Genomic DNA, 15,811 nt, shown 5'->3' on the forward strand with positions numbered 1-15,811 from the left:
TTGAATTTCCAGAAAACACATTGTAGATGAGTAGGTGACTATAAATTTCTGGATCTCTCAGGCTATTATAAACATTAATTCTACATCTATGATCTATATATATGGTGTGATTAGCGAAGACAGAGGTATTTAGGGAATAATTGTGTTTGGTACCAGAAGAAATTGACTAGACAGTCCCCAAAGACCACAGCATTACAAATCTCCAACAGAGCTGGGACTGGCATGGCTTTGGTTTGGTGGTTGAAATTGAGAAGAACAATGAAACATTATTGCAATTTACCAGCCTAGTTTATACTTGGAGTGAACAATGAAGTATACATTCAAATGCTTCAATGAAATGTCTCATAGAGAAACATTCTAAAAGAAAATTTACATATATAATTGTATCTGCATTTTCTGTCACTAAGAACTATATAACTCCATCATCAAGTTCATTGGGTTAATAATTAAGTTATTTACTTAGTACTGATTACAACAACCTTAGTATAAACTTCCTGTAATCTTCATTATCAACTATACAGAGCATAAATTATTCTAAAGCTCCAACTAAATCACCACTTCACCAGTGTAAGCAAAAACTAACTGGAGAAAAAGATAGATGATGAGCAAGCATTGGAAGAAGGAAAGATTCTGGTATAATTAAAGAGAGACTAGTCAGTACTGTCTTGCTTCCTATACTAATGATGATATTTCCTTTCCCTCTACTCAAGAAAAATGAGTGGAATAAGGAGGAGCCCTAAATAACATAATAATTCATACACTGCTGAAGAAAAGGTAAACCCAATAAGAACCAGAAAAGAAAAAAAATGAGAGAGATTAGTTGGTGAGCAGTCGGTGTACTTGGTAAGCTTTATACAGACAACAATTTCTGTATACTCCACTAAATAAATGAGCAATTAGATCCAATGGTGGTAATAGAATACCCTAATGATAATTATTTCTACTTTTCCCTTACTCACTTCACTTCACTCAACAAAAAGTGCAGAAAGACAAAGACCCACTGGTCTTGAATAGTTGAGTACTTGATTGGGTGAGGTGGGTGTGAGTGAATGAGTGGGTGAAATTTCAAATTAATCCAACAGAAAGAGACTGCTGGGAAAGAGGAGAAGAATTCAAGTTTGAATCTGCTGCTATGAAGGGTTTTGTATAATGAAAGCAAATAAATGATCATACAGAGGCTAGTTGGGTAGCTAAGCCGCTTGAATAATCTGTAGCATGAGTGACCTTGCATGTACCCTAAATATGCTGGAACAATCTGTTTATGGCTTTCCATAATTGGTAAACTACTTTACTGCTAGTTTGGAATTATAAGAGTTGGTGACTAGCTTCTTTGTCAATTACTCGCAACGAACATTTCACCAGTCCCATATGATCATTAGTTCATTACCCCATTCTGACCATAATTTAAGTTAAACATAAAAGTTCATAGGTTTGGTTTGGTCATTACTGCTCAAGTCATTTGTCCAGAAATTGGTTAATTGGGTATACCAGATCTTTTGTATCCACAGGTTTCTCCTTTTTCATTAGGGTTCTTTAGGGTATAAATCAATTAATCGAATTTCACATATCGATCACAAAGTACTGAATCACAAGACATCAGACTAAAAATAAAACAGATATCTGTAACAAAACAATAGCAATGAAGGACAATCTATGAAATAGGGTTCCAATGAGTTTGAATAATTAGTAACCATGTGGTTGTGAACAAGTGGTTTACAGATACATATACAAGAGACATGATGTTAGGAATACATCAATTCCAATCCCACTACATGTCAAAATTGTAGTTTTGGACTCCAATGAAGGACTAAACAAGCAGCAGAAAAATGAGGCTGAACTTGATAGAGGCATCGTTCTCAAGGATCTTGTGTGCTGTTTCACGCCGACAGACTTCCATAGGAACTGGGTTCTTCATTTTTGAAACCTTTCTTTCCCTCAATCATGGGGAGCAAGCATCAACCCAATAACTCAGCATGAAACTTTCAGCAAAAGCCTTTGGAATGTTTAAAACACAAGTCATCCACTTGAACCACAGTTGCTGATTTGATGGGGGAAAAAAAACCCTGATAATTTTTTCCCATTCCCATCAATCTCCAGGACCAAAAAAACCAAAGCTTGGAAAACGACTTCCACTTCTCTCATGGTGGGGGTTTAGCTGAAACAAAAGTGCTTCTCCAGCTCTAAAGCCTTGCATTTGTGAAACTCTGGCTTGCCGTTAGAAGAACCAAAAAACCCTTGTATTTGCAAAAGACAGGTCGTTTCTTATAAATTTCAGGTCATATCTGTCTTTGGATCCTTTCGGCGAGCTCTTCCTCTGTCATGGTCCAACGGGTTACACTAACCACCAACCATTTTAAGGTGGCCTCTCCAGTCCAACCGTATCTTTGTCGAACTCTTCTGCTGAAAAAGAGAGAAATAGATCGTAAGATTTGTATAATTATATGGAATTAATTATGCAGCTGAAACATCCAAGTTAGTGGTTTCACATCTATAAAGAGTAGTCAACATTTTCTCTTTTGGCATATTTGATATTCTAAGACACACCGTAACAATAATTAAACATATATCCTTCAGGAAGCTTGAAATAAATTAATAAAATGCACTAAAATTCAACACCAGAAGAGGAAGTACTGTATTCTATGTACTCTGGTGCAAGGAATTCTGAGTGAGAAACAGAGATATTAGATAAGCAACAAGGTCATTCACTCATTTTGTTGCCTCAGTACGAGGATCTTGATTGAATAAGACCTGTAGATGAGCAAATAAGGACCACATGAAATATATCATCTCAAAGTTTTTGGGTTGAACCCTTCTCATGATTCATCCACAGATAAAAGAAAAAGAATCGAACTGTACACTTGAATCTAAAATTTCAGCCGGACCTTGGCATCGTTTTGAAGATAAACTGTGCAACTTTTATCAGACAGAAAGTCAATTCCTTTTGTAGAGCTACTACTTCAACAATAATGGCAACATGGAGATGTAATTATGACAAGAGAATTACAGAACAAAGCACCTGGTGCAAACAATGGCTCCTCCAGTTCAAAAGCAAGTGTTGCAGTCAGTCAAACCCTGTTCAGAAAGAAAAGAACGGAAAAGAATCACAGAATTGCTTTATGCAATTTACAAGCCAAATCAAGATAGCTACATACTCCAACTGCGGAGCAGATGATTAACAATAAGTTCACGAAATTATAGTTAATTAGTTATTTAGCTAGTCTACTATAAAGCAAAAGGAGGTAAAAGAGAAAAGGTGAAATTAGACAATTGATAATGCTGATACAAAGGAGAAATAATAAAACCTTCCCCTTCACTAATATTATTTGATGTCAAAGTACTTGGGTACAAAAAAATTACAAAACATTCTTCTTGTAATTTGCAGAGTATCTCTATCTTCACATATAAGAAGAATATCTTTTCTGCAAACCCAAACACTTCAAAATCATTGGGGGTGAAGTTGGGCAGTAACTAAAATCAATTGAAGCTGTGCAGTGCTAGAAATATAGATTCAATTCCTACTCCCCCAACATTACTGCCCCTAAAATCTTCTAGAGTAACTAAACAGATACAACAACAAAAAATAAGAAAGAATTCAATAAATCCTACATACTTCAATTTCTACTTGAAGAAAAAAAAAAAAAAAAAAAAAAAAAAAAAAAAAACCTTAACCTACACTGAGGATGTCTCAACAAGAATCTCATTTAACACATCATCCTCACCGTTTTCTAGGGCAAGTAGCTCTGCGTCCTTATCTTCATCACAGGAAAAATCCCGCCTTTCAAGCTTGGAATGAGCTGCAATGAAGATCAACTTCTGTGCCTTGTCCATATTCACCCTTGGAGACACCCATCTCATTAATGACCCACTGGATTTGAACCCACATGAAGTTGCATGAAGGAAAATGAGCCTAACTGCAACTTTCCCTAGTGACTTAAATTCAGTGAGGTATGTTTCCCACACAAGTCTACTGCTTTGAGGGTTAGCAATTCTCATCTTGCCTGAAACGGGATCCCTCTCCTTCATTTGTACAGCGCGCGCATATACGGGATCAAGCCCTTCTGTTCTCCATTTCATGAGTTCCATTAGTGCAATGTGAGCTTCCTCCCTTGATACAAGCCGGGTTATGAGCTTGTCCACATCCTTCTCCTGCTCTGGTGTCAACAAATTGAATGGTGGAAGATACTTCCCACTATTGTCCCTAATCAAATAAACTGGATCGAGTATAAATGCAGCAGCCCAAGCTGGATGATAATTCTTCTTGAACCGCTTTTCGATTACCTTTTCCACTGGACCTTCATCAATGTGGTTACTTGAACACCAAATCTTCACTTCTGCTCTTAATCCATCCCAAAGTGGGAGGCATTTCCCAACCAGTGGCCTCTCTTTCTCAATCTCTTGAGCCATGTCCTTGATAAGCTTAACCAAAGAATGCACCGCCCGCAATTCATTCCAAAACCTCTCGTGCCCAATCATCTCAGCAACTTCTCTTGCCATCGGGTCCTCCATTGATACCAAAGTATAAGATTCATCTAGCACAACCAACTCAAGTGCTGGCCTTGAGCTAAGAATATCCTCAACCATTACATACACTGGACCAAAGTTGAGCATTTCATAATCTTGCATCGATGGTACTCGTAATAAACCAGTATAACCATATTTCTGGGACTGATACTTCTGAAAGCTACTCCTAACCTGAGACTTGTTATTCACAAAACTCGCAAGCTTGTAACAGTTTTCAGTAACAGCCTTGAACAAGCGAAGCTCCCTACTGAAATCCTTAATCAAACTAGTAAAACCCTGAAACTGACAACAAAGATTAACCATCCAGTGATTCTGACTCTCTAAATTCCTCAATGCCTTGACCTTAAACCTGTCTGCTACTATTCCTACACATTGCTGCACAGCATTCCCACAAATGCTCGTAATCGTCTCCCACAAAACCTCCTCTGCATACTTAGACGGCACAGCGCCGCCGACAAACACCGCCCTCCGGTACAAACTAGTCCCATTGGGAAGATTCACAGTCAAATTGACAAGATTATCCTCACCTAAACCGCCAGCATTCTTGATCTTCCAGCCATCAGAGGCAATCTGGAAGAACATAGCGTCTCTAATCCTGGCTTCCGACTCGGCCTTTGCTTCCTCAAACTTAGCATCCAACCTAGACCCGGTGAACTCCCTCCCGGAAACCGCCGGCAAGCCCACCTGGTTAAGAAAAGCTCGGAACTTGGGGTGCTCAAGGCTCGAAAACGAGACCGAACCACAAGACTCATAGACCCAATCAGCAAGAAAATCAAGAGCACAGTCGACTTGGGTCTTGCCGAGCGTCGGCCCCGGTGAGGTTTTGGGACTCTTGAGCTTCTTCACACTGTCCTCCAGCATCGCCAGAGCTCCCAAGTCGTCTTTCCCGCCGGACAACATCAAATGCGGCTGCTGAGTCAGCACCCCCGGCACGGCGTACGTCAGCTCTCCGCCGCAGAACCGTGTCGGATCGAGCACACCCTGCGGCGGAACACTGTACGACGACGCCGGGGCGCTACCGGAGGCCGCCGCTGAGGACGAGCTCCGCTTCCTCGGGTTGTGGTGAGACGGCGGCGGCGGAGCCGAGTTGGGCAAAGAAGTCGATATTGGCGACGGAGACGAGACTGGCTTGGATAAGTTGCTGAAATTAGGGCAGGTCCCGCGCTTCAGGTGCTCCGACGCCGTGCGCGACGGATTCGACGCCGAGAAAATGGCGTCGCACAGATTGCACCGGAGCTTCACCGCCTTGGGTAGCCCGGTGTCGGTGTTGTTAACCAGAATGGGCTCTAGGTGGGCCCAGTACCAAGCTCCTTTGCCCTTTATGGCCTTGGTCCTCACCATCACCAGGCCGTCGTAGCGTTTCGTCACCGCCTTCGCCGCCGCCTCGTCCGGCGACGCCGACGCGTCCCCCGCCAGTTCCATTCCCGCGGCCACCGTCTGCGTGGTGGTGTCAGTAGCCGCCGCCATTCAAAAAAGGAGTGGAGTGGTTTCACTGTTATGAAGCTTTTTTCAATGATTCAATTGCAAACTTGCACAGTCAATACGACGGCGTATTGAAGGCATTAGAAAGCCGGGTCTCCATTACCCGACCCGGTGATCTCTAAACAGTCTAGCGATTTCCTCTCTGGTGGACTGAGGCTGAGGACTCGGTTGAGTGAGTTGGGAGTGTGAGAGAGTCTCTGAGGAAAAATAGGGACAGAAGTGAGAGAGAGAGAGTAAAAAAGGGTTAGGGGTTATGTAGGTAGGTCTTTTCCAGTGGTGGGGGGAGGGAGTGAGTAGTGTCCACGCACTTCCACGCGCCACCGCACTGCGCGTGGGGAGACACGGGTTGGGTTTGTTGATGGAATCGGAAACTACGACCGTGGTGGAGAGGAGAGGGGTGGTATTAATAATTAATAATTGTAATTGCCGCACTCAACAGTCTCGCACGGACGGAAACAGTTTCTCCCCGTGACGTCAGCTCATCACCCGCTCCTCATTGGAGCGTGAGGCGCACGTGCCCTACTGGGTTTTATGGAAGGGTTTTGTGCTTTTTATGTATTTTTTCTTTCTTTTGCTTTTTTCTTTTTTTCTTGTGGGGAAGGGCCTTCTTTGTCTGCTTCTTTCCTTTTTGCACTGATTTCATACATTTTTATTGTTATTTTATTTAGTTATTTAATTAATTTCTTCAAAATGGGGTAAGATTTTTTGGTGATGGGGCTTGCAAGTGTGACTTGTTGGGGACATAAAAGGGCAACCTAGGAATTGAATGAATTCTTTTGGGGGTGTGGGGGGGACCTAGTGTTGACCAAGACAAGGAAGGAGAATTGGCCACCAAATGCACCTCTGCTCTTCTCTGCAATCCAACCCTGAATTATGAATCCAACGAGTTTTTCTATTTGCTTGTATTTTATAGGATGATAGGCAATATAGTCATACTTCTATTTTGTGTTCCATTGAAAAGAAATGTTTTAGATTTCTCTCTAGAAAAATTTAGAACTGGTTTTAATTTGTTGAGCAGGTGCTGTGTCATTCATGACCCAGGTATGAGACTCTTCATCTTGACACAATTCCTACCCATTTGTCACCTCATTTGTTATGGGATGAAGGTAATTTTAGATTAACTAGCTCCTCTAGAGATTACTCATATAAGCGGTACCACCCGTAAAACGTGTTTGTACGTCTTGTGCGGTCACGTCGCTTAAATAAACAAATTGTGCATCCCGATAATATATAGGGACGGAACCAAAATTTTATCGTGGTGAATTATAAAATTTGTCGTAGAGATGAACTCGAGAATTATCTAAAATTGAAACACTTAATATCTCTTCTCCAACAGCTTCCCTAAAATTTCTCTAAAATGGGGAAGCAAAAGCTAAATTCTCCAAAAAAATTATGATCAAAATCCAGCAGCTTCTCCATTTTGGAGATTTTGACATTTAATACATCAATAAAATATAATATATCATCATGAATTATAACAAAAAAACATTATATATTTCATTGTAACAATAAACTACCCAATCAAATATTTTATCGTTGTTTTAAATTCGTTGGAGTACGTGAAAAATTTAATTTTAGGGAATAAATGCTTTGCTGCAAATTTGGGGAATGAAGGCTTCTTTTTTTCTTCATCCCCATTTTGGAGAATGGGATGGGGAAGCTGTTGGACCTAAAAAGAGCTATATATTCCTCAAAATTGAGAAGTTCAAGAAAATGGGAAAGCTGTTGGAGATGCTCTTAACATAGGATTATTAAATCATAAATCTTCCATAGTCGTAAGATTTCATAACAGTAGTGTCTTCACTCCTTACGATATTTGGTAAGGGCAGCATTATGATCTGGTTTTTGAATTCTCTTTAGGCATTGTCCTTAGAGATTCCATAGCAACTAAAGTAGGTATAGTTAGCTGATTAAGTAATAATCAAGAAGTGAAGTTGTCACAAAAATTGACCTGGGAGTCATTTCCAAAGAGTCAAATAACCACATAACCATCTGTCATCCACATTCTGATGTACACAATGACTGAACCCACAAAAAGGGTGTGATGCATTTGCCCCTCTCCAAATTAGTAGTCGTCTTTGTTCACAGTCAAATTTCCAAGAATAGCTTAACAAGGGAGGCATTGATTCAATCCCAATGGAAGGGTTTGGTTTTGGATTTTGGAGTAATCTAGTGCCTCCCATTTTGGACTCGAGGAAGTATTAGTTGGCTCTATCTTCTTGTTCCCACATAACATAATCGCAAACGATACTAATTAAGCAATAGAAGTTAGCAAAATCACTCATGAGCTAGTCATTTTCAAAGCTTCATTACTCATGACTGGCACTTTTCCTTGCCTTCTTTCTCTTTTCCATTTTCATTCTTATCTCACATGTAACCAAGTCAAATAACAAATTCAGAGTTTTCCTCAATAAACATCTTTTGCCTCTTCTCTCCCAACTCCAAGAAGCTTGTCTCTAAATATAGTTTCCTTTTTTCCATTTTTCTTTGGTAAGCTCTAGACATAGTTTCTACCAACTGGCATGTACTATTGACCTAACTTTTGGACTTGTGGTTCTGTGTAGAACTTTGATATTGTTTTACTTCATCATTATATTATTAGACTATAAGTCTATAAATGTAAATAATCTCTTTTCAATTTGGATTTAATATCTTTGGTGGAAGTCATTGGACATTTCCCAGATCCATGAGTTACTGCTATTAACCACCTGGGAGCTAGTTTGAAATAAAATTTTCAAATGGGTTTTGAGCTGAGGGCAAAGGTACTAAATTGGTTTTCAAATGGGGTATGTTATGTACTTGGGATTCCATATGATTGGCTGAGGGATCCAGAGCCATGTGTATGGCAAGGATGAAGAAGCTGACATTCCACCCCCCTAATGATTCTGCATGAAAGAAAACCATAAAAAGGGTAGGAAATGATGAGAAAGCTCATCTGCAACCTCCCCTCATTCCTTTATGAAAGAAAAGGTGGGGAAAAGCAAGCAATTGCAGCAAGGGAGGCCTGTCTATGTCTATATATGAACATTGAAAGCTGAAACTTGTCATAGCAAATAGAGCACAGCTGTCTGGGTCAAGCACATCATTGCTAAAGGACCTCCTACCCATTCCATATAGTGTTGTAATAATCTCTAGAGGTTGAAGGATCTGTCAATTAGTCAATATGCTGCACATCAGTACCTTGAGATGATCATCACTTGGAGAACACCAGAGAATCAAAGAACTAATGGGCTCACTTCTTAGGCCTACTTCAATTCCTTCAAGGCAAGGCCTACTATCAAAGTTGAAATTTCATGTTCAATGGGCTGCAAACAAAAACTTCATTAGCGTGAAGCAATTTCATGTTCAAAATGAAAACAACAACAAAAATTAATCGCCCACCGTGGGGCTCGAACCCACGACCACAAGGTTAAGAGCCTTGCGCTCTACCAACTGAGCTAGACGGGCTGTTGTTCACAATAATTCTCAAAACTAGTAATTGTGCAGGAAACATGATTGAAGGAGATTTTCTTCGCATGAGTTTGGTATCGATTAATGTCTTCCTATTGGGAACTTGCAGTTCACACAATTTTAGAGTCTTCTTCAACTTGAAAATTTCGAAAACTTCGACTAAATTGATCATTTCAGATAACAACTCGAAGCTAGAAAAAAGTCATGAGAGTCGGTGTGATTTGGACTCTCATGAACATTACTTCTTTCTAGAAATTTCGTAGCTCCATTTTGGACTTGGGAAGTTATGTTCATGATTTCATGCCCACTGATTTGAAGTTTTGGATTACAGATGGTACCATACAACCCAGTTTGGATCCAAGCATACATAAAACTAAGATTCCAACTTTGATCTGGCTGACTGTGGCTCTGAATCCTCTGATCTGAATTGAGATTTCATCCAGAATAGTTTAGAGAATCAAGTGCATATCCAATCACGTGCAAAGTTCAAATGACTAATCTACTTGTCTACAGAATGTTTCACCAACCTTAATAAACTATTTGATCCACCCTTCAACTGTCTTCAACATAAGCATCTGAGCCCAAGTCCCAACTGCATATACTAGGAATGAAGTGGAACAATCCTCGTTGGATGTAAGTTTACATCCAGAAGGTTATATCAATCAGGTGGAGAATTTCATAAACTTTATGCCAAACTCAAGCTAAACAACATTTAACATTTAAACTCCAAAATCACAAACCACAAACGAGTTCATACGATTACAGTTTTGAACATTACGTCAAAAACACAAGCGGAACTCTGAAGCTTACAATCTACAGATTTTCTTACTTAACCCCCTCCAGGCTATCCAAACAAACTCTGAGAACCCCATAGCTAATCCGCACCTGAGTCACTAACGCTTCTATTTACCACCCTAGCACATTGATCTCAACTTGGAATCAGAGGTTTCCGAGAGTTGTCACCACTGAGAGCTATACTGAGAGGGTATTTCTGAAATACAGAGCTACACGCAGTCTCAAAGCTAATCAGTTTTAAGGTCTACAGTTGAGGTGTTGTACGACCCTCCATTTTGCACACCGTTAGTCTCCTCTTTCAACTGAAATACAATCACCCAGAATCATTAGATGAAGGGAATATATAATGCAAAATGCACGAAAGAGAATGGAGTATATGAAATGACAGATCATGCATGGTTGCCAAGAAAGAGCAAGGCAAGTATGAAAGATAGAAGTAATCCTATAACCAACCAGTTACAACATTTTACCTATAGATCCCCTCAGATACCCACTAATAGAATTTAGACAGAAGAGAAATCAGTTGATCAATTGGTCAGATACATGTTAAGCTATATCAATTTTGAGACATGATTCCCGGTATGTCAAACAACTAAGAGGCCATTATATAGTTTTTTCACTTTTTGATAATGCAAGGGAAAAATAAAAGACACTGGATCATTACCTTTTTAAGGATCTTCTTCTGGTATCGATATCCCTGTCAAAATTGATCAAGAGTTAATGAGTTCATGTTTGCTAAATCATTTCATCAGATGAAATCATTACATAAGAGTACTGGTACAAAGGGATGGCATTTTACCTTGTCAGTCCCATAAATGTAATCGCAGTAAGTAAAAACTGAAGCAAAATTGCTCTGGCTAAGTCCTCCAACATAGTGATGGTAATCATGATACTCAGCACCACCATAAAATGGAATATATTTTGTGGGAGTCCAGGGGAAGTCGTACCTGCACAATTAGACATAGATGAAAATTTGTTACTCAAGAAACATAGTAGTCAAAACCTCAGTGCAGAAAATGAGAAGAAACCACATTGTTCCTATGTTGGTGCAAGACAGACAAATGGACATGGAATAACTCATTGCAGGAAAATTTATCTACAAGTGTAACAGACATGCCATTCAAGCAGCCAACTGATCTTTTTTCAATGTTACCAAACTCACTGTTTGTCAACAAACACCCCATATATAAAGGCACATTCAAGCAGCTTTCTATTCTAAAAACCGAAGTATGCAGGTAGACTTTATGGCCCTTCACCAAAACGTCTACTTCTTCCAAAGAAAATTGTATCTTCTGTAAGGACCTCCCACAGTCCAAAATTACACAAAACACTATAGGCAACAATACATGCAGTGATGATCAGATACAAATAAGCTCACTTTTCAATATAGGCCCTTTTTTTTTATTCTGTTTGTATTGATCCACCTCTGAAGTGCTACTTCAGTGGTATGCATGACTAATTACATATCTAAATCTTTATGTTGACAATTTGACAATAACGTTCGAAACACATCAATCATAAGAACCTCAATGCAGAAACAGCTAACGCAAAACCCAAATATATGTTCTTTCATAAGAGTTCAGTGATCAGCATTTACGATTGACAATGGGATCTGGAAGATCATGAAGTTCATGTGGTTCAACTCATCCACTCTCCCTCTATGGATTCCAATATTTGGCAGAAAATCCAGAGGGAAGTATAAAAAATTATCATTTCTGAAGAAAGTTAGGTGCCTTCTCTCAGCATATACAAAAAAAGTAATACTTAAGAAACTAAATCCTGAGGTAAAGTTAGGAGAGAAAGGCATTGTAGTGATACATGGCCCCATCATTAAAAGTTAAGGCACTATTTAAGATCCTTTAAATCTCAAGTGCTTGCTTAGAATTTCATTAGAAAAGAGATAAAAGAACAAAGTTCGTCCAAAGTTGCCATGATTAAGTCGAATCTAGACTAGTAAAGCACCATAAGCACAAAAAAGAAGCACAAAGCAGCATGCGTACCCGCTGTGTGTTTCAATGGCCTCAACCTGCCTCAATGCTATCCACGACCAGAATGTGATCATGTGGCCAGGCGCTATAGCTGGCCCGAGGAAAGATGGGATGCCGAGAATCAAAATCTCCGCCCAGTGTGCATATGGCGCCGCATAACCAATGGGAGCAGTGTACTCATGATGAACTCGATGGATCTTGTCATACCCCCATTTGTTATGCAGAAACCTGTGGATCCAATAGTTGGTGTAATCCTCCACCAAGAAGTAAACCAACAATTGGGAAACCATCTCCCACCCTGATGGCAATGGCAATCCTGTTCGGATCCCTATAAGCTGTTCGCAACCAGAAATCAAATTAATTTACACTAAATAATTAAACTCCAGAGCAAACAATGTAAAACAATCCTCTATCAAGTTTCGGCGCAATGTTACTAGGAGAACTCAACAATTAAATCTTAGTCAAACCTGGATGGAAGGGTAGGAGACGAGCTGGAGGGGGCCGACGACGGAGAAGAACATCCACATGACGTCCTTGTAGCACTTGACCATGTCGGAGAAGGTCAATCGGACCTTGGGCTGGATCTTGTAGCGATCGAAGCCGGCCCATCGGAGGACCTCGACGAAGACGAGGGGGATAGGGACGAGGGAGAAGATGAGGAAGAGGAAGAGAATGTTGTGGCAGTAGAGGAAGTAATCGGACTTGGAGGCCGAGTAGTTGAACCAAAGGGTCTCGCCGAAAGTGAGGTTCCGGCCGAGGGCGGAGGCCGCCTCGGAGATGGTCTGGTACGGCAGCATTTGATGAGTGATGTTTGATGAGCGGTGGAGAGAGAGAGAGAGAGAGAGAGTGGAGGGTGGGGGGGACTAGTGGGGGGTTAAGGTGGTTAAAATATGCGGGAATATTTAAACTGCGACGGGGAATCACGCACACATGAAGACAGAGCTGCCTCTGTTACTTCCCCAAAAAACTAACCTCGACTGCTTCTCTCTGGCTCACTCTGGTTTCATATTAGAGTCTCGGCCCCTTTTATATTTGGTTTTGGTCAGAGAAAATACAAAAAGACACGTGTCAGGTGGAGGAGGAATACAAATTAGATACGTTATTGTAGGCTTTTATGGTAAGGAAAATCCTACCTAAGAATTTCTTGTTCGGCTTTCCAGACCTGTCATAACTCATGTCATAACTCAGGTCCGTATGCATATCGTAAAAGGCGGAGTTAGAATGTATGTTCAGAGGGGCATATAAAGAATCAGTATGGAACTTCTTCATTGAAAGTTGATAAATAAACTAGATGGTAAAGCTAATTGAAGAAACCATGGGTGTCGTGGCACATTTTAGTCTGGTTGTAGCTCCACCTATGCATGTTGTAGCCAATATTGAAAATTAGTCATAAACTTGCTTTCGTGTCAATTTTGTTTTTGGTGTAGAGACGGCGATGAACCGAGTTGTTCTAATTGTCTAATCCAGGTAAACTGATTACTTTAGATTCCGAGTTTGAATGAACTTATCTTGATAAAACAAAAAATGATTGTGGTATGTTAATGACTTAATAATGTGTCCACGCCACTATAGTTCTTGCATATATTTCTGTCTCAACTATATGCTGGGATGCTTATCCAATTAACAAAGCACAAATTTGACGAAAAGTGTTATGCTAGCAAAGTAGCAATTGAGAGTGTGAAAATGGCCTTTTTACTTCGTAGTTACTTATATTTCCACGATATATATTCGATTATCATTGAGTTTGTGAATATTATCATTAACCAACGCAACTTAATTAACTAGGCAGTCAGGCGCCAGATGAAAAACCTCAACAAAGAAAAAGAAAAAAATAGTGGTAGCAGGAGCTGCAGGACATGATCATAAAAGGCTCTCATTACTAGAAGGCAGAGAGTAGCTGAAAATTATATTAATGGTTTTGGAAAGGTAGACCAGGAGGACTGAGCGAGCCTGAACTTCAAACACCTTCTCAGAGTTCAGGTCGATAATATTTATAGGAGTAGCAGTGAATCAGTGATGACCAAATTATTAAAGGATCCAAGCAAGCAAGTAAGCTCTTCGTTGCCAGCGATCGAGTTGGCGTGTGACATCAAGTTTGGAACGTAATAGGCATGGTTGCTTCGTTCCCTGCTGCAGTCTGTATATTGTAATGGGGCGAGAGAGATTGCCATGCCATATATGAGCCAATAATGCAGATAGATATACATGTTTCTTTATTGGTACGTACGTAGCAACTGCTGTGTGCATCTGATTCAAGAAAGAGTCGAAAGTGCATTATTGCATATATATGATTCTTTCCTGCTGCCCATATCTCCATAGCCGAGAGGAACAAGTAGCCAGTATATATATGCGTGCATGTCATATATATTTTACCACACAACTTTACGTAGAGATTATTTTCAATTTACTGTTCTCAGAGTAATGGTAACAGAGTTCTGCTGATCAAGAAAGGTATAGCTCCACACCATATCCAACTTCTTTCGTCGGCATTTTGACCACGCTCGAGCTACTCATGAATGATTGTTTTGAATTCAACCTAAACTTAAGTTTTGCTGAATGCTGATCATTATTGATATTGTTTTGACTAGAAAAGATTAACAGAGAAAAGAAAATTAGGAAGACGGCTGATGATGAAAAAGTTAAACAGTGTGGTAGAAAACCTGATGATAATCTGAATGAAAAAGCATCAATTCATGAGTGATCTTACTTTCACCCATCAACTTGATTCTCTTTAGTTCAAAGGGTCGATCATTAATTCCTGATGCTGAATTGAAAATGACAAAATGTGATTCATATTGATGAAGCATGAGCCAGCTGATGAGCATGACTACATTTCCATCATTCAATTTGTCATTCAAGAATTACTACTCTCGCGCAATCTCAAAACTTTTGAACGACACAGCAATTGTTTACAGCCAAATGAACATATATTCCAGTGTTGCAACCTCCTCAATGTTTGTTTTTGCGTAAAATTCTTTATTTTATTTTTTTTCCAGAGCGAGGGAAAGATTCATGAAAGGTGTTGAAGCGAAAAGTTAAGAAATGTAAATATGTTCGTTAATTCGTGTTACTGTCTCAAAGTGATTGAGATAAAAAAGAATCAACTACATATGAGATATGGTTTCTTAGGATCCCATGCCATCCAATTAGTCTTTTGTTCATTCCGGTCTTCAGTATCCGGCCAGCTGCTGCCAACAAGCAGCATCCCGTACATATTGGTGATAAGGTGATATGATAGACACTCGATCATAGCTAGTCACTTAGCCGATAGTGCGCGCAGTCTCCATCTGCATATCCAGTAAAATCAATTTTGAAATATCCCCAAAGACAGATAGAATAAAAAGTGATCAGTAGTATCACTTGAATGATCATTTGCTGGGCCAAAGGGTCTCATTTTGGTGATGATTATCAGTCCCCAGTGCATGGCATATCGATCAGTACTACTGTCCTTTGGGTGTGGTGATGAAGATGTGATATCTGTTCAAATGATTCGGTGCGTGGACTCTTAGCATAGGAAAGTAGTCAGTCGGCCTCTTTTTCTTTTTTCTGATGTCAAAAGTCGACCTCTTTTTCTT

General features: G+C 39.9%; 1 protein-coding gene and 1 non-coding gene across 2 annotated transcripts in view; both read right to left on the minus strand.

Annotated features, from left to right (window-relative positions):
- Positions 1-13,191, minus strand: part of LOC101301004 — a 46,177-nt gene extending 32,986 nt beyond the window's left edge. Inside the window, exons 1-4 of the mRNA XM_004298649.1 lie at positions 12,704-13,191; positions 12,249-12,571; positions 11,048-11,195; positions 10,913-10,945 (exon numbers count right to left, since the gene is read on the minus strand). Of these exons, the coding sequence (XP_004298697.1) occupies positions 10,913-10,945; positions 11,048-11,195; positions 12,249-12,571; positions 12,704-13,033 (834 nt within the window). The 5' untranslated portion in view covers positions 13,034-13,191. The remainder of the gene's footprint in view (positions 1-10,912; positions 10,946-11,047; positions 11,196-12,248; positions 12,572-12,703) is intronic.
- On the minus strand, positions 9,378-9,450 carry TRNAK-CUU. The gene has a single exon. It is a non-coding gene; the product is annotated as a tRNA-Lys (tRNA).
- Positions 13,192-15,811: the final 2,620 nt, after the last annotated feature.

This window comes from Fragaria vesca, linkage group LG5 (assembly GCF_000184155.1).
Source record: "Fragaria vesca subsp. vesca linkage group LG5, FraVesHawaii_1.0, whole genome shotgun sequence".
NCBI classification, from domain to species: Eukaryota; Viridiplantae; Streptophyta; class Magnoliopsida; order Rosales; family Rosaceae; genus Fragaria; species Fragaria vesca.